At 51.0% G+C, this 20198-nt stretch overlaps 1 protein-coding gene across 10 annotated transcripts in view; it reads right to left on the bottom strand.

Moving 5' to 3' along the window:
- The window catches only part of LOC140403142 (intercellular adhesion molecule 5-like), an 87522-nt gene that overhangs the window by 48236 nt on the left and 19088 nt on the right, over nucleotides 1-20198 (bottom strand). For 6 of the 10 annotated variants that reach the window (XM_072490810.1, XM_072490815.1, XM_072490809.1 and 3 more), the window contains exons 4-8: nucleotides 18279-18560; nucleotides 15377-15658; nucleotides 9785-10063; nucleotides 6603-6917; nucleotides 36-317 (exon numbers count right to left, since the gene is read on the bottom strand). In XM_072490810.1, coding sequence (XP_072346911.1) covers nucleotides 36-317; nucleotides 6603-6917; nucleotides 9785-10063; nucleotides 15377-15658; nucleotides 18279-18560 — 1440 coding nt within the window. The remainder of the gene's footprint in view (nucleotides 1-35; nucleotides 318-6602; nucleotides 6918-9784; nucleotides 10064-15376; nucleotides 15659-18278; nucleotides 18561-20198) is intronic. The other 4 variants (XM_072490811.1, XM_072490817.1, XM_072490819.1 and 1 more) reach the window with 4 other exon arrangements.

Below are 20198 nucleotides of genomic sequence, written 5' to 3'. Positions count from 1 at the left end.
TATTCATTGAATTCTGACCAATGTTACAAACTGACCTGTGACCCTGATGTCCACTTCCTTCTCTTCAATTCCATAGCGATTGGTTGCTCTACATTGATAAATTCCTTGATGTCCTGATGTTGCGTGGGAAATACGGAGGACTCCAGGGGAACCAATCTCAACATTGCTGCTGTTACTGGGATCTTCCCACTTTAATGTAGGTGTGGGATTTCCATTGGAATTGCAGATCATTGTAACCTCATCACCTTTCCTGACGGTTACTGGAAACCCTGACACAGTTTTGTTATTTACTGATATGGTTGTGTCTCCTGGTTTATCTGGAAAAGAAATGTGAAACAATATGAAAATGGGAAGGTGTTTGGAGAATCAGCACAGCAGGGGTGGGACACAAGTTCAGCCCCATTGCCAGTGAGTTCCCAATTCCAGCCGTGTCAGTGTGGGACACATTCCACACTTTGTACAGAAACCGAAGCCGGGAAACTCAATGGTGCTAAACGGCACCTCAGATGCAATATGGTGCTGGGAGTGCACAGCCCATCATATTGGATCGAGCTGCTCCTTCGGCATCCAGAACAGCGACTGGAGCTATTTAAAACAATACATTTAATATTCTAAATAGGATTTTATTGTCTCTGTATAAACCTTTTGTGACATTGCAGTGTCCCAGTGTTGGAGTGATAAACTCACGCAGCAACTCCTGGTGCTACCAGGCAGCACTGGGCTTTTCACCAGCACTATTTAAAGGGCTTATCCAGTACTTACAGGTTAGATGCTAGTTGGTCATTGAAGCTGATGATTAACATGTGAACATTCTGCAGCTCTTTTTCTGTCTGTGGAAACTATATTCTGATTGCTGAGAAGGAGATTTTGGAGGTGGTGTTGCACCAACTTTGATTTTTTTTCTGAACAGTTACAACCATAACACATTGGGCTGGATTCTCCGATTCTGAGACTACGTCCCCACCCCGGCGTGAAAACGGTGGTCTTTTACAGCAGGAAAACTGGTGCAAAACAGCCACTGATTCACCACTATGCTAGAGATAGCAGGGAGACAGCGTAGAGCTATAGCTGGCAATACGTCCCTCAGCATCTCTGGTTTTGTGGCTGCGAATGCGCACGGCGGAGGCCTGCAGCTGCCGCGCCATACTCCATGGCGAACTCCGACCACGAACCTGGACCGCAAAAGTAGTGCATCCCTCCGGCTGCTCGTGCGCCCCAGACCGCCTGCCTATAGTGACCCCAGCCCCAAATACATCCCCCCTTGCCCGCCGAGTCCGCAGCCACCACGCGAGCTTCCCGGATGGTGTGAGCACACGTAACCCATGCCATCGGGAACTCGGCCGGTCTGCAATGGAGCATTGCGGGGTGAGCCTCCGAGGCCGTGGATAATCGCCGCGGCAAAATCCTATTCCTGGGGCGGAGAATCCAAAATTCGGTGCCGCTCCCGATATGGGTGTCAAAACGGATTCTCCGCCCCGGCGCCAGATGCGATTTTCACGTCGGGGTGCAGAATCCAGCCCAATGTGTTTGGCGCAAGCAGAGCTGGTCCCAGTCACAGGTGGGAATGGCTGATGCACTGCAGAGCATGGCCCGGTCACTGGGATATGTGTCCCAGTCACTAAGGAGCATCGCCTAGGCGGCGACACGATGGTGCAGTCTATGGGAAACCACAGGACTGGCAGAACAAGATGATGCAGGGGCAACTGGCTGCCCCTCCGTCCCAGGGCCCTATGGGCACTGACTGGGAGGAGTGCTGGGTGCCAACCCGGACCTGTCCCATGGTGGCCACCAGCACTCCCGTGTTCCACTCCCCTGATGTGGCCACGTCAGCACACGGGACTGGGCGGGTAAGGCTGTGCATGTGACGTCGATAAGTGACCCGGGGCCATCCGGCCCCAGAACTCCCAGCGGATGTCCGCCATTGGCATCAAAGGACACTAGACGAGGTAAGCAGCTGGCTGCCTCCATCTCAGATGTGCATCCTGGGGACACACCTAGATGTTGTGGTAGAGCTAGGAGGGTCAGACACGTTGAGCAACATTGAAGGCACCGGTGTAGTGGGAGGGGTTGGTCAGCAATGGGATATTGTATAGCCCATTAAACAATCTTTGGCACAAACATTATGATGCCTCTGTCACTTTCTTCCGCAATGCGGGCTGACTTCCGGACCCTTTGCGTACCTCTCCAGGCAACCCCGCTCCCTGTGGCACACAAGCACCGTGGTGGTGCCCCGGGAGCTGCGGCCATCCCCTGGGTGTTCGGATGTTGGCTGCTGCGTGTGGTGTTGACCCCCACACAGTGTCCAGGCATCAAGGTGAAATCGGGATGCTAGGCATTAACTCTCACATGGCCCGCCTACCCACGGGAACCCGCTTGGCATGTGTCAAGTGCTCACTTAACCATGATTGCCTATTCCCTATTCGCGATAGCCTTCAGCCACGCGGCCATAGGCCTCAGCAGTCGGTGGGGGTTATGGGTGATCAGTTTGGCAGATGGGTAGTTGCCCCCGGAATGGGGTTGGGATCCAGGGATTGTCATGGTGGTGCCACGAGCAATTGCCCCCCCAGTGCCTCCCCCCCACCCTCATGGTGGCCTACCCCTGCGGATCGTCGCCCACCTCCCGCTGATCACTGGGGTGGCAATCCACCAGGACTGGTCTGTTTGCCTTTGAGCAAAGATTGCTGTTCTCCTCCTCGGCTCCCCACGGACACCCTTCCGCCAGGTTCACGTACTAATCAGCGCCAGCGTGACCACTTGCTGGGAAGGCCGGTAAATGACAGAAGGCCATTGGATGATGGGTGGCTCTTGTTAATTGTATGGAAATGGGGCTTCAGTGGGGATAATTGATTTCTCGCCACGCTATGGCGAGATTCCAATTTCACCTATGGGAGCAGGCCGGTTGCATTGCAAACCGGCCTGCACGGTAGCACAGTGGTTAGCACAGTTGCTTCACAGCTCCAGGGTCCCAGGTTCGATTCCGGCTTGGGTCACTGTCTGTGCGGAGTCTGCACGTTCTCCCCGTGTGTGCGTGTGTTTCCTCCGGGTGCTCCGGTTTCCTCCCACAGTTCAAAGATGTGCAGGTTAGGTGGATTGGCCATGATAAATTGCTTTTAGTGTCCAAAAGAAAAGGTTGGGTGTGGTTGCTGGGTTATGGGGATGGGGTGGAGGGCTTCAGTGGGGTGCTCTTTCCAAAGGGCCGGTGCAGACTTGATGGGCCGAATGGACTCCTTCTGTACTGTAAATTCTATGATTCTATGAAACTGCTTGCGGCCTGGCGCGGTTCCTGCTTTTGAAAATGAAATGAATGAAATGAAAAGTCGCTTATTGTCACAAGTAGGCTTCAATGAAGCTACTGTGAAAAGCCCCTAGTCGCCACATTCCAGCACCTGTTCGGGGAGGCTGGTACGGGAATTGAACCGTGCTACTGGTCTGCCTTGGTCTGCTTTCAAAGCCAGCGATGTAGCCCAGTGAGCTAAACCAGCCCCTGGCCTCTCCCGCTACTCATCGGCCTCGTTATGCTTGAGCGAGAGTGCAACGAGGCCGGAAGATCGTGCCCACAATTTATCTAGTTGAATCGTGCCCTAAAATTGTTGATGTTGATCTTGCGCGTGATTCTCCAGAATAATTTCTAATCTGCTAGCGAGTGGGAATTGTCACGTGTTTCCCGGCGCTCGACCCAGCGAGACTGGCAACGCTATTCAACGTTAATTGGTCCACTTAATGAGGGTTCACTGGCTTCCTTCCCCGAATACCGGTTTGCCAGAGGATTCCCCGGGACCGCGCTCGCATGCCCCCGCGAACAACTTCGAGCAGTACTTGAGCTGTACTTGCTCAGCCAGCTCGCAACAATGGCTCGAAGGAAACCAGCCCCGAGATTCGGAGATACTGACCTGGGGAGGCTCCTGGATGGCGTGGAGACCAGGAGAGATGTCCTGTTTCCCCGAGGGTCCCTGAGAGTCAGTCACAAGGCAGCCAGTGCTGTCTGGGATGAGGTGGTGGCAACTGTCAACTCGGGCAGTGTGAGCAGGTGGACTGGCCTGTGTCGGAAGAAGGTCAATGGCATACACTGGGCAGCACGGGTGAGTAGACACCAATGTTCCCCCCCCCCCCCCCACCCAAGGGAGCATCCCCCCCCCCCCCCCCAAGAGACTCACAACCCTCTCTCCACCCTCCTCCTCTTTCAATCCTCCTTCCACCCACCCCCTCCTCTGTGAACCATGCGTGTGACTAACGATGCCCTCTCTGTGTCTCCTCAAGAAAAGCTCTCCCATAATCGCCTAGAAAGGGCCCAGACTGACGGGAGGGTGCCAGACTTGAGAATCCTCACCACCTTCGAGGAGCAGGCCCTGGAGGTGGCTGGTGTGGCTGAGGACAGAGGGGTCACCCTCGCGGAGGCTGGTGGACGCTGCAGAGGTGAGGAACCACCGGGCCCCACCCGGAGGACCTGTCAAACATGAGTTGTTATTGCCATACTGACTGACCCATCCCTCGCACTGACCACATGTCCATTCTCCCGCAGGTCTTCCCGCCGACAGCGCCGGCCCATCCCGGGCGGCCCCCTCTCCTGCGTCCCAGGAGACCACCTCGAACCTGCTGCCCCTTCGTCCTAGGGTGAACCCCAGGGCCGTAGGGGCACCAACCAGGAGGAGGGGACGCTGAGTTCCAATCCGGACCCGTCCCATGGAATGACGATCGTGGCCACCAGCTCCCCCGAGTTCCACCCCTCTTATGAGGCTGCACAGCCAGCACACGGGACAGGGTGGCACAGCTGTGCATGTGCCGTCGACCAGTGAGCTGGGTCCTTCCGTCCTCAGAATCCCTAGAGGACACCCACCAGGGGCACTGAAGGTCACGTGATGCGGTAAGCAGCTGGCTGTCCACCTCAGATGTGCATCCTAGGGACACACCTAGATGTAGTAGGAGGGCTAAGCACATCGAGGATCACTGAGGACACTGGGGGAGGGGTGAAGGGTGTGGAGGGGGTACGTAGTGGGTAAGAAGGGTGGGGGAGGGGCAGCACCATCAGGAGCGTGGGGAATTGTCAAACACAATGAACAATTTTGTGCACAACCAATATGATGCCTCTGTTACTTTCCGCAATGTGGACTAACCTCTGAACCCTTTGCCCATCTCTCCAGGCATCTCTTCCTCTCCACGGCACCCAAACCACCCTCCAGCCGTGGACATGTATCCGGAGCCCTGTCCCATCCCCTGGGTGTTCGGATGTTGGCTGCTGTGTGTGTGTGGTGTTGCCTCTTGCACAGTGTCCTTGCATCAAGATGTGATTGGGATGCTCGGCAATGACTCCCACATGCTACATGGCCCGCCCGCCCACGGGAATCCACTTGGGAGCAGCACAGTAACACAGTGGTTAGCACTGTTGCTTCACAGCGGCAGGGACCCAAGTTCGATTCCCCGCTGGGTCACTGTCTGTGCGGAGTCTGCACGTTCTCCCCGTGTCTGCGTGGGTTTCCTCCGGGTGCTCCGGTTTCCTCCCACAAGTCCCGAAAGACGTGTTGTGAGGTAATTTGGACATTCTGAATTGTCCCTCAGTGTACCTGAACAAGCACTGAAATGTGGTGACTGGGGGATTTTCACAGTAACCTCATTGCAATGTTAATGTAAGCCTACTTGTGACAATAAAGATTATTATTAAAGAGGCCGGAGAATCGTGCCCGAGCAGAATAGAATAACGTGGGGAACTCGCTGACCGAGCCGGCGGGAAACTCCCTGAAAGACAGCTACAAATGAACTCTGAATTTTCGGGGGAGAATTGCAACCATGTTATTTGTTTCCCTCACTGGATTCTCCGCCCCCCCCGCCGGGCCGGTGAATCGCGGGGTTTTTTTTTTTGCGGGGGCGGGAATAGCGCCGCGCCGGTCGGAGGCCGTTGGCAGCGGCCCCCCCGGCGAATCTCCGGCCCGCGATAGGCCGAATAGTCGCTCGTTTTCGGCGGGTCCTGCCGGTGTATGTTCCACCAGTCCGTACCGGCGGGACCCGTCTCTGGGGAGCGCGGGGGGATCTAGCCCCGGGGTGGGCCCCCACGGTGGCCTCGCCCACGATCGGGGCCAACTGATCCGTGGGCGGGCCTGTGCCGTGGGGGCACTCTTTCCTTCCGCGCGGGCCGGTGTAACGGTCCGTCATGGGCGGCACGGAGAAGAACCCCCCCTGCGCATGCACTGGGATGACGCCAGCACACGCTGATGCTCCCGCGCATGCGCCAACTCGTGCCAGCTGACCGAGGCCCTTCGGCACCGGTTGGCACGGTGCCAACCCCGCCGGGGCCAGCCTAGCCCCTGAAGGTGCGGAGGATTCCGCATCTTTGGGTGGCCCGACGGCGGAGTGGTTCATGTCTCTCCTCGGCACTGGTACGGCCCGCCCCGCCGGTTAGGGGAGAATCCCGCAGGTTCTAGAATTTGCATTCTTCTAATTAAAATATATCTCTCACTTGGTGGTTCAATCTCCCAGTTTATCGACCTCCCTGACCAGAACAAACGCAGACCTCGAGCGTGTTCTGATTTCTTTATCTACAAATGTGAACATTTCGCTCATTCTCAGACAGAGAAAACAAACAAATTAGTACACACTCGAGAGGAACTTACAGTGAGCTCGCAGAGTCACAGAGCAGTTTGCGATTGGTTTTGTGCTGTTAGAGCCCAGGTCCACTTCTGCCAAGCAGGTGTACTCCTGTCCATCATCTGACACACTGGCAGTGAAACTGAAGACATTCCTCAATCTTATATCTTCATCCGGGAAACCTTGTTCTCCTGTGGAATTAATCTGAAGAGTCTCACTCCCTCTCAGCCATGTGAGGATGAGTTTATTGTTTGGATAGACCCTCGGACCAATGCACTCCAGACTATACGTTCTGTTAACTTCCAGCACTTCCGGAGGTGAAGTAATGTTTATCTCTCGATCTGTTAAAGGAGAATTACAATTAACATAATTCACTGAATATATCTGTGTTAAAACCACCATGAGATCATGAGGGCTTATTAAATATGAATTCCCCAGGAGGGGACACAGACCCAGCAGGGGCTCGTGAGACTAGAGGATAAATGCAGGCTCCAGTCTGAGACTGGTCAGATCTATTCTCTCAGTAGGGTCTCCACTGGGAATGAGGTACAAGAATAATTTGTAACTTGTATAGATATGTAAATAAATCCAGTTTATGTTTATGATAGTTTCCTTTGGAGTTATTACAGTCTGGATATTCATATTAGTCTCCTTTCAACATGTGATTCAAATCCAGTTACTGACAAAACTTCCTTCTTAGACAAGTGCGTATGCAGGACTGTGACTCTATGGAGTAAAAATCGTGCGGCAGGATTCTCATTTCTGAGACAAAGTGTTGTCGCAGAATCCATGGACTTCTACGAAAAACTGGTGCCGCACCTGCACCGATTCCGCTACCATTAAGGGGCTAGCACCGGTGCCACGTGGATCACAATTCTGCTACCATTAAGGGGCTAGCACCGATGCCACGTGGAACACAATTGATTCTAATGCGAAACAGTGCCTCATTCGCCGGCTTCGCAATTGACACCCAAATGCTGACAAGATGAAGCAGCACGAAAACAATTCTCCCCTCCCCTCACACACCATCCCAGCCAACAAGATGGCAGCAAGGAGAACAGCCCCATGGGTGATACTCCCTTAGGTGGGGTGGAAGGCGTTGGTGTCTATTCACTCATGCTGCCTGGTGTAGATCATTGAACTTTTTTCAGCACTGGAGGCCAGTCCTCCTGGTCACACTCCCCGAGATCACAGCTGCCCCAGGCAGCACTGGCTGCCCTACGGCTCACCCTCCTGGGCCCTCGGGGGGGACAGGACATTCCTCCTGGCTTCCAGTGCGTCTAGGCCGAGTGCCAGGAAGCTCGGGGCAATTCCTACACACTACCACACTCCGAAATCAGTTTAGATATAGGGGCTAGGGCTCAAATCTGTCAAATTTGCTTACATTAAACACCTGTTGCCACTGTGGCAACCTGCCCATCTTCGCCCTCCTCTGCATCCTCTCGTCAGATGAGGCCTGGTGTTCCTGTTCCTCCTCCGGCATCTGTGCTGCGTGATGTTGTGGTGGAAGCAGCAGGCCTCCACGATGGTGGCGACCCTCAAGAGCATCATACTAGAGGGCCCCTCCAGAGCGGCCCAGGAACCTGGACCACATCTTCAGGAGGCTGAAGCACCACTCGATCACGGACCAAGTCCTGCATGGGCATCGATGTAGCTGGCCTCCGCGTTTGTCTGTGGCCTCCGGATAGGCTTCATCAGCCATGATCACAGTGGATAACCCCTGACACCCAGGAGTCAACAACCCCAGCCGGGGTGGGGGGCATTCTAAACATGTCAGGAATCGTCAAGTGTGCCTGGGTATCGGGCACAGACGTGGATGATGCGTAGCTGATGGTCACTTATCAGCTGCACATTCATCGAGTGGAACCCCTTTTGGTTTGTGAAGATCAGTCTGTCAGCTGCAGGTCGTAGGGGACATGCATCCTGTCAATCACCCCCTGGACCTGGGGCATCCCGGCAATGGCAGCAAACCCCGCTGCTCGGGCAGCCTGGTGGGCTTGGTCCACATTGAAGTGGATGTATTGAGCCGACTGGGCCATATAGGGCCTCCGTGACGGCGTGGATGCTCCTGTGCACCAAGGTCTGTGAGATCCCGGACCGATTCCCCACTCGCTGCACAGACAAACCCCGTCATGTAAAAGTTCAGGACAACCGGGAGACCCCCGCTGTGCCAGGTGTGCCATCGTCTGGTAGATATGTCGCACTGCCCCCCTGCTCAGCCGGAGCCTTCGATGGCATGCCCGGTCTGGCAGGTCCTCAACTGGCAGGTGGTGCCAGTACATATCAGGCCTCAGGTGGGACCTTGGCCTGTTGGGTGGCTCGCTCTCCATCCTGGCGGCTGCCACCTTTCCCTCTGCTGCCCGCTCCGCTGCTGCCCGCTCTGCTGTTGCATGCTCTGCTGCTGCAGCTTACTCCTCCTCCTCGAGCAGACCCTTCATGCCAGCAGCGCGGGTTAAATTCCTGTACCGACCTCCCCGAACAGGCGCTGTAATGTGGCAACTAGGGGCTTTTCACAGGAACTTCATCGAAGCCTACTTGTGAAAATAAGCGATTATGAAAAATGAAAATTGCTTATTGTCACAAGTAGGCTTCAAATGAAGTTACTGTGAAAAGCCCCTAGTCGCCACATTCCAGCGCCTGTTCGGGGAGGCTGGTACGGGAATTGAACCGTGCTGCCCGTAGTCGCTCCTCTCTTTTTCTTCCTTCCTCCTCTCTCTCTCCTTCATCAGTCACCACGCCAGGGTCACTATTTTTAAAAGCACAATTAACCGTGCCGTCGGGAACTCGGCCCATCGGAGGCGGAGCACCGCGGAGGCCCCGGAGATTACCGGGTCGGGCCCACTAATGATATGCAAGTGGTGTCTACTGTACATGCGCTCTGATACGCACTGACGCAGCTGTCAGGGTGACAGAGAATCACGCTGTTGGCATCGGAACCAATTCTCCGCCCAATTGCATTTTGCGATTTTGGCTTCAGCAGATGGAGAATGCTGCCCATGATCTTCCTGCTCCAAGCTCTTCGGCCTCATTCCCTTGCTTCAATTTCAAACAATGACTGTCAATTAAATCAGTACAGTTCAGATCTGACCAGCAACAGGCAACATTAAATCAGATATATCCTGCTTCTCTATAAAGAAGACCTTCTCCTGTCGCTACTTTCCTTTAATGCCAGGTAAGCCAATATGTTAGAGCAAGCCTTTTCACTTACTGTATACTGTGAGCACCACTTTCTGCTCAGCTGCGCGATTATTCTGTGATTTACAGATCATATTACATGGTGCTGTAAAATCCCATGCCTGCACACTCGGGAAATAGTCTGTGATCCAATTACTGCCAGTTGTTCTGTTGGGATGTATCCCTGGTTTATATTCCACGTTGATTATTGGGTCTGGACATGTCGTAGTGCAGTTCATCTCTAAAGAAGCTCCAAATTCCACAGCTGGGGGGTTTGTGTTGAGCGTGATCTCAAATCCAGTTACAATTGCTGCTAAGGAAACAAATCACAAAAGATGAAAGAAAAGGAAATACATTTAATGACAGCACTCACCAGTTAACTCCCCACAGTAACTACAGTTTCATTTTGAAACCGTGCACTTTTACAGTGGGAAAGACATGGAAATTTATCATAGACTTTACAGTGCAGAAGGAGGCCATTCAGCCCATCGAGTCTGCACCGGCTCTTAGAAAGAGCACCCTACCCAAGGTCAACACCTCCACCCTATCCCCATAACCCAGTAACCCCACCCAACACTAAGGGCAATTTATCACGGCCAATCCACCTAACCTGCACATCTTTGGACTGTGGGAGGAAACCTGAGCACCCGGGGGAAACCCACGCAGACACGGGGAAAAACGTGCAGACTACACACAGACAGTGACCCAAGCCGGGAATCGAACCTGAGACCCTGGAGCTGTGAAGCAATTGTGCTAATCACCATGCTACCGTGCTGCCCCTGATTAAAATTAAAACTGGATTGCAAAGAAAATAACAGGCGGTGGCTAAGAATTCAAATCCACAAACTGCTTTGAAAAACTGAGACTAATAAATGTGTGTTTGCCTATTGATTAGAGTTTAAACTTCCTGTAAAAGTGTAAGGAGCTGTAAATGGTAGAAGTCTTCATTCAGCCTTGTGTTCAATAAGCAGCATTAGAAAAATACCAAATAATGAGCCAACCATGACTGCAACATGGAAGGCAAACAATAAAATTGTGAAGTTCCTTAGATAGGTTCAAATGAAAAGAAACCTTCAGTTAGTCAAATTATTTTTTACATTTTTATACCTGACTATCTCCACTTTTAGCTAATTCACAATTGGCTCTCGTCCTGGCCAAATGTAGTGATGTATGTTACAACCTCTTAGAGACCAATCGCACTGAATGGTGAATTGTGCTGTCCCTGATACTGAACATGTTAACGTGTTTTTATTTGTGTTTCTCTCCCCCGGCAACTGAGATCACCTGGGGATTTCTCTGAACTGAGGCTTAACCAAAAATTCACTTCTCCCCTTTTCGGAACAAACAGTTTTTCTTTAACTTTAAGGTACTTTTAAAAACATAATTATCTTGTAAAGTTAGTCTTCATGGCACCTCCTCCCTAAAATGAAAAAAACATTTGGACACGGCTTTTCCACAACACCAGCAAAATACAACCAATTTCAATACTGTAAACATTTTAACTACTAACTTATTACAGATTGGAAAGGTAACATTTTCCTCTTTTGTTATATTTCACCATATTCAACATATTGGGTGCTATCTAATCAAATTGCAACAGAGACCCAGGCCGAGCACGTTTAGGCGGGTGTTTTCCAGTGCTAGCAGCGCCAAGAAACATTATGCTATCTATTGGGACTTTGTTGCAATCTGGGTCCTCAGTGGGGAACGCCCTGCCGAGGCCGCACGTTTCCTGTACTCGCTGGAACTCCTCAGTGCTGGAGAAGATCGGGATGCCATTTTTAAATGAATGTTTTGGGTTTGAACAAACAAAGAACAAAGAAATGTACAGCACAGGAACAGGCCCTTCGGCCCTCCAGGCCCATGCCGACCATGCTGCCCGACTAAACTACAATCTTCTACCCTTCCTGGGTCCGTATCCCTCTATTCCCATCCTATTCATGTATTTGTCAAGATGACCCTTAAATGTCACTATCGTCCCTGCTTCCACCACCTCCTCCGGTAGCGAGTTCCAGGCACCCACTAACCTCTGTGTAAACAACTTGCCTCGTACATCTACTCTAAACCTTGCCCCTCTCACCTTAAAGCTATGCCCCCTAGTAATTGACCCCTCTACCCCAGGGAAAAGCCTCTGACTATCCACTCTGTCTATGCCCCTCATAATTTTGTAGACCTCTATCAGGTCGCCCCTCAACCTCCTTTGTTCCAGTGAGAACAAACCGAGTTTATTCAACCGCTCCTCATAGCTAATGCCCTCCATACCAGGCAACGTTCTGGTAAATCTCTTCTGCACCCTCTCTAAAGCCTCCACATCCTTCTGGTAGTGTGGCGACCAGAATTGAACACTATACTCCAAGTGTGGCCTAACTAAGGTTCTATACAGCTGCAACATGACTTGCCAATTCTTATACTCAATGCCCCGGCCAATGAAGGCAATCATGCCGTATGCCTTCTTGACTACCTTCTCCACCTGTGTTGCCCCTTTCAGTGACCTGTGGACCTGTACTCCTAGATCTCTCTGACTTTCAATACTCTTGAGGGTTCTACCATTCACTGTATATTCCCTACCTGCATTCGACCTTCCAAAATGCATGACCTCACATTTGTCTGGATTAAACTCCATCTGCAATCTCTCCGCCCAAGTCTCCAAATAATCTAAATCCTGCTGTATCCTCTGACAGTCCTCATCGCTATCCGCAATTCCACCAACCTTTTTGTCGTCTGCAAACTTACTAATCAGACCAGTTACATTTTCCTCCAAATCATTTATATGTACTACAAACTACAAAGGTCCCAGCACTGATCCCTGTGGAACACCACTGGTCACAGCCCTCCAATTAGAAAAGCATCCTTCCATTGCTACTCTCTGCCTTCTATGACCTAGCCAGTTCTGTATCCACCTTGCCAGCTCACCCCTGATCCCGTGTGACTTCACCTTTTGTACTAGTCTACCATGAGGGACCTTGTCAAAGGCTTTACTGAAGTCCATATAGACAACATCCACTGCCCTACCTGCATCAATCATCTTTGTGACCGCCTCGAAAAACTCTATCAAGTTAGTGAGACACGACCTCCCCTTCACAAAACCATGCTGCCTCTCACTAATACGTCCATTTGCTTACAAATGATGGTAGATCCTGTCTCGAAGAATTCTCTCCAGCAATTTCCCTACCACTGAACTAAGGCTCACCGGCCTGTAGTTCCCTGGATTATCCTTGCTACCCTTCTTAAACAGAGGAACAACATTGGCTATTTTCCAGTCCTCCGGGACATCACCTGAAGACAGTGAGGATCCAAAGATTTCTGTCAAGGCCTCAGCAATTTCCTCTCCAGCCTCCTTCAGTATTCTGGGGTAGATCCCATCAGGCCCTGGGGACTTATCTACCTTAATATTTTTTAAGACGCCCAACACCTCGTCTTTTGGGATCTCAATGTGACCCAGGCTATCTACACACCTTTCTCCAGACTCAACATCTACCAATTCCTTCTCTTTGGTGAATACTGATGCAAAGTATTCATGTAGTACCTCGCCCATTTCCTCTGGCTCCACACATAGATTCCCTTGCCTATCCTTCAGTGGGCCAACCCTTCCCCTGGCTACCCTCTTGCTTTTTATGTACGTGTAAAAAGCCTTGGGATTTTCCTTAACCCTATTTGCCAATGACTTTTCGTGACCCCTTCTAGCCCTCCTGACTCCTTGCTTAAGTTCCTTCCTACTTTCCTTATATTCCACACAGGCTTCGTCTGTTCCCAGCCTTTTAGCCCTGACAAATGCCTCCTTTTTCTTTTTGACGAGGCCTACAATATCTCTCGCTATCCAAGGTTCCTGAAAATTGCCGTATTTATCCTTCTTCTCACAGGAACATGCCGGCCCTGAATTCCTTTCAACTGACACTTGAAAGTCACCCACATGTCAGATGTTGATTTGCCCTCAAACATCCGCCCCCAATCTATCTTCTTCAGTTCCCGCCTCATATTGTTATAATTAGCCTTCCCCCAGGAAGGTGTGCTCTGTATACCACCTTCAGCTGTATCAGCCCGAACCTCGAGCACGAGGTGGAGGCATTCACTCTCCGGAGCACCTCACACCAGAACCCCTCCTCCATATCCTCTCCCAACTCTTCCTCCCACTTTGCTTTGATCCCTTCCAGTGGTGCCTTCTCCTCTCCCAAAATAGCTCCATAAACCGCTGACACTACCCCCTTCTCCAGTCCCCCTGTCGTCAGCACCTCCTCCTGCAATGTGGAGGCCGGCTCCTCCGGGAGGTTCTGTATCTCCTTTCTGGCAAAATCTCGAACCTGCATGTATCTAAACATTTCCACCTGCTCCAGCCCATACTTCGCTTCCAGCTCCTTTAATCCTGCAAACCGCCCGCTATGAAACAAATCTTTCAGTGTCTTAATGCCCTTCTCCTCCCATTTCCGAAAACTTCCATCCCACCTCCCTGGCTCAAATCTGTGGTTCCCCCGAATCGTCATTTCCCTTGACCCTGCCCCCAACCCGAAATGTTGGAGAAACTGCCTCCAAATTCTCAATGAAGCTATTATTACCGGACTCCCTGAGTACTTCCCTGGGGCTATCGGGAGCGGCGCTGTTGCTAGTGCTTTCAATCCCGACCCCCTGCACAAACTCTCCTCCATTCTGACCCACTGGGAATCAACCCCTCTTACCCAGCTCCGCACCTTCTCCACATTCGCCGCCCAGTAGTAATACATCAGGTTCGGAAGACCCAAACCCCATGCCTGCCTTCCCCTCTGTAGTAGCACCTTTCTAACTCTGGCCACCTTCCCTCCCCAAATGAACAACGTAATCCTTCCCTCAATCTCTCCACATTTAATATTCTAAATAGGATTTTATTGTCTCTGTATAAACCTTTTGTGACATTGCAGTGTCCCAGTGTTGGAGTGATAAACTCACGCAGCAACTCCTGGTACTACCAAGCAGCACTGGGCTTTTCACCAGCACTATTTAAAGGGCTTATCCAGTACTTACAGGTTAGATGCTAGTTGGTCATTGAAGCTGATGATTAACATGTGAACATTGTGCAGCTCTTTTTCTGTCTGTGGAAACTATACTCTGATTGCTGAGAAGGAGATTTTGGTGCTGGTGCTGCACCAACTTTGATTGTTTCCAAACTGTTACAACCATAACACATTGTGATTGGCCCCACTTCCCCGTCACTATGAGAATTGAAGCCCAGCCATGTACTGCAGTTCACTGAGCTGCCAACACCTCGTACCATGGACCGGCACTGTGTGGATTCACAGCTGTACCTCTCCTCCTGCAGTGTTATTGCTCGGACAGTCTGGGCAAACAGAGTGGGAGGAAGGTGCTTCTACACACAAAGAGGAACAAGAGGAAGAGAGTGTCACTCTGGATCACTCGTACTCATGTCCCAGAGGCTAGTTACAGAGCAGCATTGTTAGAGGCTGGGAGTGGTTTATCCATTTGTCCCTTCATCAGCAAGGATGGAGTGGAACAGGAAACTTAATCAAAATAAATAAATAACAGAATGTTGTAACACAATGTGACCCTCTGGATCAAAATGGAGTGACTGAAATGCTGTTTCAATCCTCAAAAGATTAATTATTTATTCATTGAATTCTGACCAATGTTACAAACTGACCTGTGACCCTGATGTCCACTTCCTTCTCTTCAATTCCATATCGATTGGTTGCTCTACATTTATAAATTCCTTGATGTCCTGATGTTGCGTGGGAAATACGGAGGACTCCAGGGGAACCAATCTCAACATTGCTGCTGTTACTGGGATCTTCCCACTTTAATGTAGGTGTGGGATTTCCATTGGAATTGCAGATCATTGTAACCTCATCACCTTTCCTGACGGTTACTAGAAACCCTGACACAGTTTTGTTATTTACTGATATGGTTGTGTCTCCTGGTTTATCTGGAAAAGAAATGTGAAACAATATGAAAATGGGAAGGTGTTTGGAGAATCAGCACAGCAGGGGTGGGACACAAGTTCAGCCCCATTGCCAGTGAGTTCCCAATTCCAGCCGTGTCAGTGTGGGACACATTCCACACTTTGTACAGAAACCGAAGCCGGGAAACTCAATGGTGCTAAACGGCACCTCAGATGCAATATGGTGCTGGGAGTGCACAGCCCATCATATTGGATCGAGCTGCTCCTTCGGCATCCAGAACAGCGACTGGAGCTATTTAAAACAATACATTTAATATATATATATTTTTTAAATTCTTTATTCTCCTCTTTTTTCACATTTTCTCCAAATTTACACCCACCAACAATAAACAATAATCAGTAACAGATGTGATGTCAATCCCCATATCAATAACAACGATCCCATCCTCCCACCAAACCCAAAACATTCACCCACATATTCACATAAGCAAATGACAAAAAGGAATCACCCATAGCCACCATTAACACCCATCACGCCCATCCCCCCAACCCCCCCCCCCCCGCAACTAATGTTTGATGCTATCCAGTTCTTGAAAGAGCATAATGAATAATGCCCACGAATTGTAGAACCCCTCCATCCTTCCCCTCAGCTCAAACATAACCTTCTCAAGAGTCAAGAATTCCAACAGGTCCTGCCGCCACACCAGGGCACTGGGTGGAGAGGCTGCTCTCCAACCCATCAGAATCCGCCTTCGGCCGATCAACGAGACGACGGCTACAACATCTGCCTCCGTACCCGTTTCTAACACTGGCTGGTCCGACACTCCGAATATGGCCTCCCGGGGGCCCAGGTCCAGTTTCACGTGCACCACTTTAGAAATTTCCCTAAAAACCTCCTTCCAGTAATCCTCTAGCTTTGGACAGGACCAAAACATATGAACGTGATTAGCAGGGCCCCCCCAGCAGTGTTCACACACATCTTCTACTCCTTCAAAGAATCGGATCATCCTCGCCCTCGTGAGGTGTGCTCTGTATACCACCTTCAGCTGTATCAGCCCCAACCTCGCGCACGAGGTGGAGGCATTCACTCTCCGGAGCACCTCACACCAGAACCCCTCCTCCATATCCTCTCCCAACTCTTCCTCCCACTTTGCTTTGATCCCTTCCAGTGGTGCCTTCACCTCTCCCAAAATATCTCCATGAACCGCTGACACTACCCCCTTCTCCAGTCCCCCTGTCATCAGCACCTCCTCCTGCAATGTGGAGGCCGGCTCCTCCGGGAAGTTCTGTATCTCCATTCTGGCAAAATCTCGAACCTGCATGTATCTAAACATTTCCACCTGCTCCAGCCCATACTTCGCTTCCAGCTCCTTCAATCCTGCAAACTGCCCCCTATGAAACAAATCTTTCAGTGTCTTAATCCCCTTCTCCTCCCATTTCCGAAAACTTCCATCCCACCTCCCTGGCTCAAATCTGTGGTTCCCCGGAATCGGCATTTCCCTTGACCCTGCCCCCAACCCGAAATGTTGGAGAAACTGCCTCCAAATTCTCAATGAAGCTATTATTACCGGACTCCCTGAGAACTTCCCTGGGGCTATCGGGAGCGGCGCTGTTGCTAGTGCTTTCAATCCCGACCCCCTGCACAAACTCTCCTCCATTCTGACCCACTGGGAATCAACCCCTCTTACCCAGCTCCGCACTTTCTCCACATTCGCCGCCCAGTAGTAATACATCAGGTTCGGAAGACCCAAACCCCCTGCCTGCCTTCCCCTCTGTAGTAGCACCTTTCTAACTCTGGCCACCTTCCCGCCCCATATGAACGACGTAATCCTTCCCTCAATCTCTCTACATTTAATATTCTAAATAGGATTTTATTGTCTCTGTATAAACCTTTTGTGACATTGCAGTGTCCCAGTGTTGGAGTGATAAACTCACGCAGCAACTCCAGGTGCTACCAGGCAGCACTGGGCTTTTCACCAGCACTATTTAAAGGGCTTATCCAGTACTTACAGGTTAGATGCTAGTTGGTCATTGAAGCTGATGATTAACATGTGAACATTCTGCAGCTCTTTTTCTGTCTGTGGAAACTATACTCTGATTGCTGAGAAGGAGATTTTGGTGCTGGTGTTGCACCAACTTGGATTGTTTCCAAACTGTTATAACCATAACACATTGTGATTGGCCCCACTTCCCCGTCACTATGACAATTGATGCCCAGCCATGTACTGCAGTTCACTGAGCTGCCAACACCTCGCACCATGGACCGGCACTGTGTGGATTCACAGCTGTACCTCTCCTCCTGCAGTGTTATTGCTCGGACAGTCTGGGCAAACAGAGTGGGAGGAAGGTGCTTCTACACACAAAGAGGAACAAGAGGAAGAGAGTGTCACTCTGGATCACTCGTACTCATGTCCCAGAGGCTAGTTACAGAGCAGCATTGTTAGAGGCTGGGAGTGGTTTATCCATTTGTCCCTTCATCAGCAAGGATGGAGTGGAACAGGAAACTTAATCAAAATAAATAAATAACAGAATGTTGTAACACAATGTGACCCTCTGGATCAAAATGGAGTGACTGAAATGCTGTTTCAATCCTCAAAAGATTAATTATTTATTCATTGAATTCTGACCAATGTTACAAACTGACCTGTGACCCTGATGTCCACTTCCTTCTCTTCAATTCCATAGCGATTGGTTGCTCTACATTGATAAATTCCTTGATGTCCTGATGTTGCGTGGGAAATACGGAGGACTCCAGGGGAACCAATCTCAACATTGCTGCTGTTACTGGGATCTTCCCACTTTAATGTAGGTGTGGGATTTCCATTGGAATTGCAGATCATTGTAACCTCATCACCTTTCCTGACGGTTACTGGAAACCCTGACACAGTTTTGTTATTTACTGATATGGTTGTGTCTCCTGGTTTATCTGGAAAAGAAATGTGAAACAATATGAAAATGGGAAGGTGTTTGGAGAATCAGCACAGCAGGGGTGGGACACAAGTTCAGCCCCATTGCCAGTGAGTTCCCAATTCCAGCCGTGTCAGTGTGGGACACATTCCACACTTTGTACAGAAACCGAAGCCGGGAAACTCAATGGTGCTAAACGGCACCTCAGATGCAATATGGTGCTGGGAGTGCACAGCCCATCATATTGGATCGAGCTGCTCCTTCGGCATCCAGAACAGCGACTGGAGCTATTTAAAACAATACATTTAATATTCTAAATAGGATTTTATTGTCTCTGTATAAACCTTTTGTGACATTGCAGTGTCCCAGTGTTGGAGTGATAAACTCACGCAGCAACTCCTGGTGCTACCAGGCAGCACTGGGCTTTTCACCAGCACTATTTAAAGGGCTTATCCAGTACTTACAGGTTAGATGCTAGTTGGTCATTGAAGCTGATGATTAACATGTGAACATTCTGCAGCTCTTTTTCTGTCTGTGGAAACTATATTCTGATAGCTGAGAAGGAGATTTTGGTGGTGGTGTTGCACCAACTTTGATTTTTTTTCTGAACAGTTACAACCATAACACATTGGGCTGGATTCTCCGATTCTGAGACTACGTCCCCACCCCGGCGTGAAAACGGTGGTCTTTTACAGCAGGAAAACTGGTGCAAAACAGCCACTGATTCACCACTATGCTAGAGATAGCAGGGAGACAGCGTAGAGCTATAGCTGGCAATACGTCCCTCAGCATCTCTGGTTTCGTGGCTGCGAATGCGCACGGCGGAGGCCTGCAGCTGCCGCGCCATACTCCATGGCGAACTCCGACCACAAACCTGGACCGCAAAAGTAGTGCATCCCTCCGGCTGCTCGTGCGCCCCAGACCGCCTGCCTATAGTGACCCCAGCCCCAAATACATCCCCCCTTGCCCGCCGAGTCCGCAGCCACCACGCGAGCTTCCCGGATGGTGTGAGCACACGTAACCCATGCCATCGGGAACTCGGCCGGTCTGCAAGGGAGCATTGCGGGGTGAGCCTCCGAGGCCGTGGATAATCGCCGCGGCAAAATCCTACTCCTGGGGCGGAGAATCCAAAATTCGGTGCCGCTCCCGATATGGGTGTCAAAACGGATTCTCCGCCCCGGCGCCAAATGCGATTTTCACGTCGGGGTGCAGAATCCAGCCCAATGTGTTTGGCGCAAGCAGAGCTGGTCCCAGTCACAGGTGGGAATGGCTGATGCACTGCAGAGCATGGCCCGGTCACTGGGATATGTGTCCCAGTCACTAAGGAGCATCGCCTAGGCGGCGACACGATGGTGCAGTCTATGGGAAACCACAGGACTGGCAGAACAAGATGATGCAGGGGCAACTGGCTGCCCCTCCGTCCCAGGGCCCTATGGGCACTGACTGGGAGGAGTGCTGGGTGCCAACCCGGACCTGTCCCATGGTGGCCACCAGCACTCCCGTGTTCCACTCCCCTGATGTGGCCACGTCAGCACACGGGACTGGGCGGGTAAGGCTGTGCATGTGACGTCGATAAGTGACCCGGGGCCATCCGGCCCCAGAACTCCCAGCGGATGTCCGCCATTGGCATCAAAGGACACTAGACGAGGTAAGCAGC

Source organism: Scyliorhinus torazame, chromosome 27 (genome assembly GCF_047496885.1).
Source record: "Scyliorhinus torazame isolate Kashiwa2021f chromosome 27, sScyTor2.1, whole genome shotgun sequence".
Taxonomy (NCBI): domain Eukaryota; kingdom Metazoa; phylum Chordata; class Chondrichthyes; order Carcharhiniformes; family Scyliorhinidae; genus Scyliorhinus; species Scyliorhinus torazame.
This window is presented reverse-complemented; position numbering and strand designations above follow the sequence as displayed.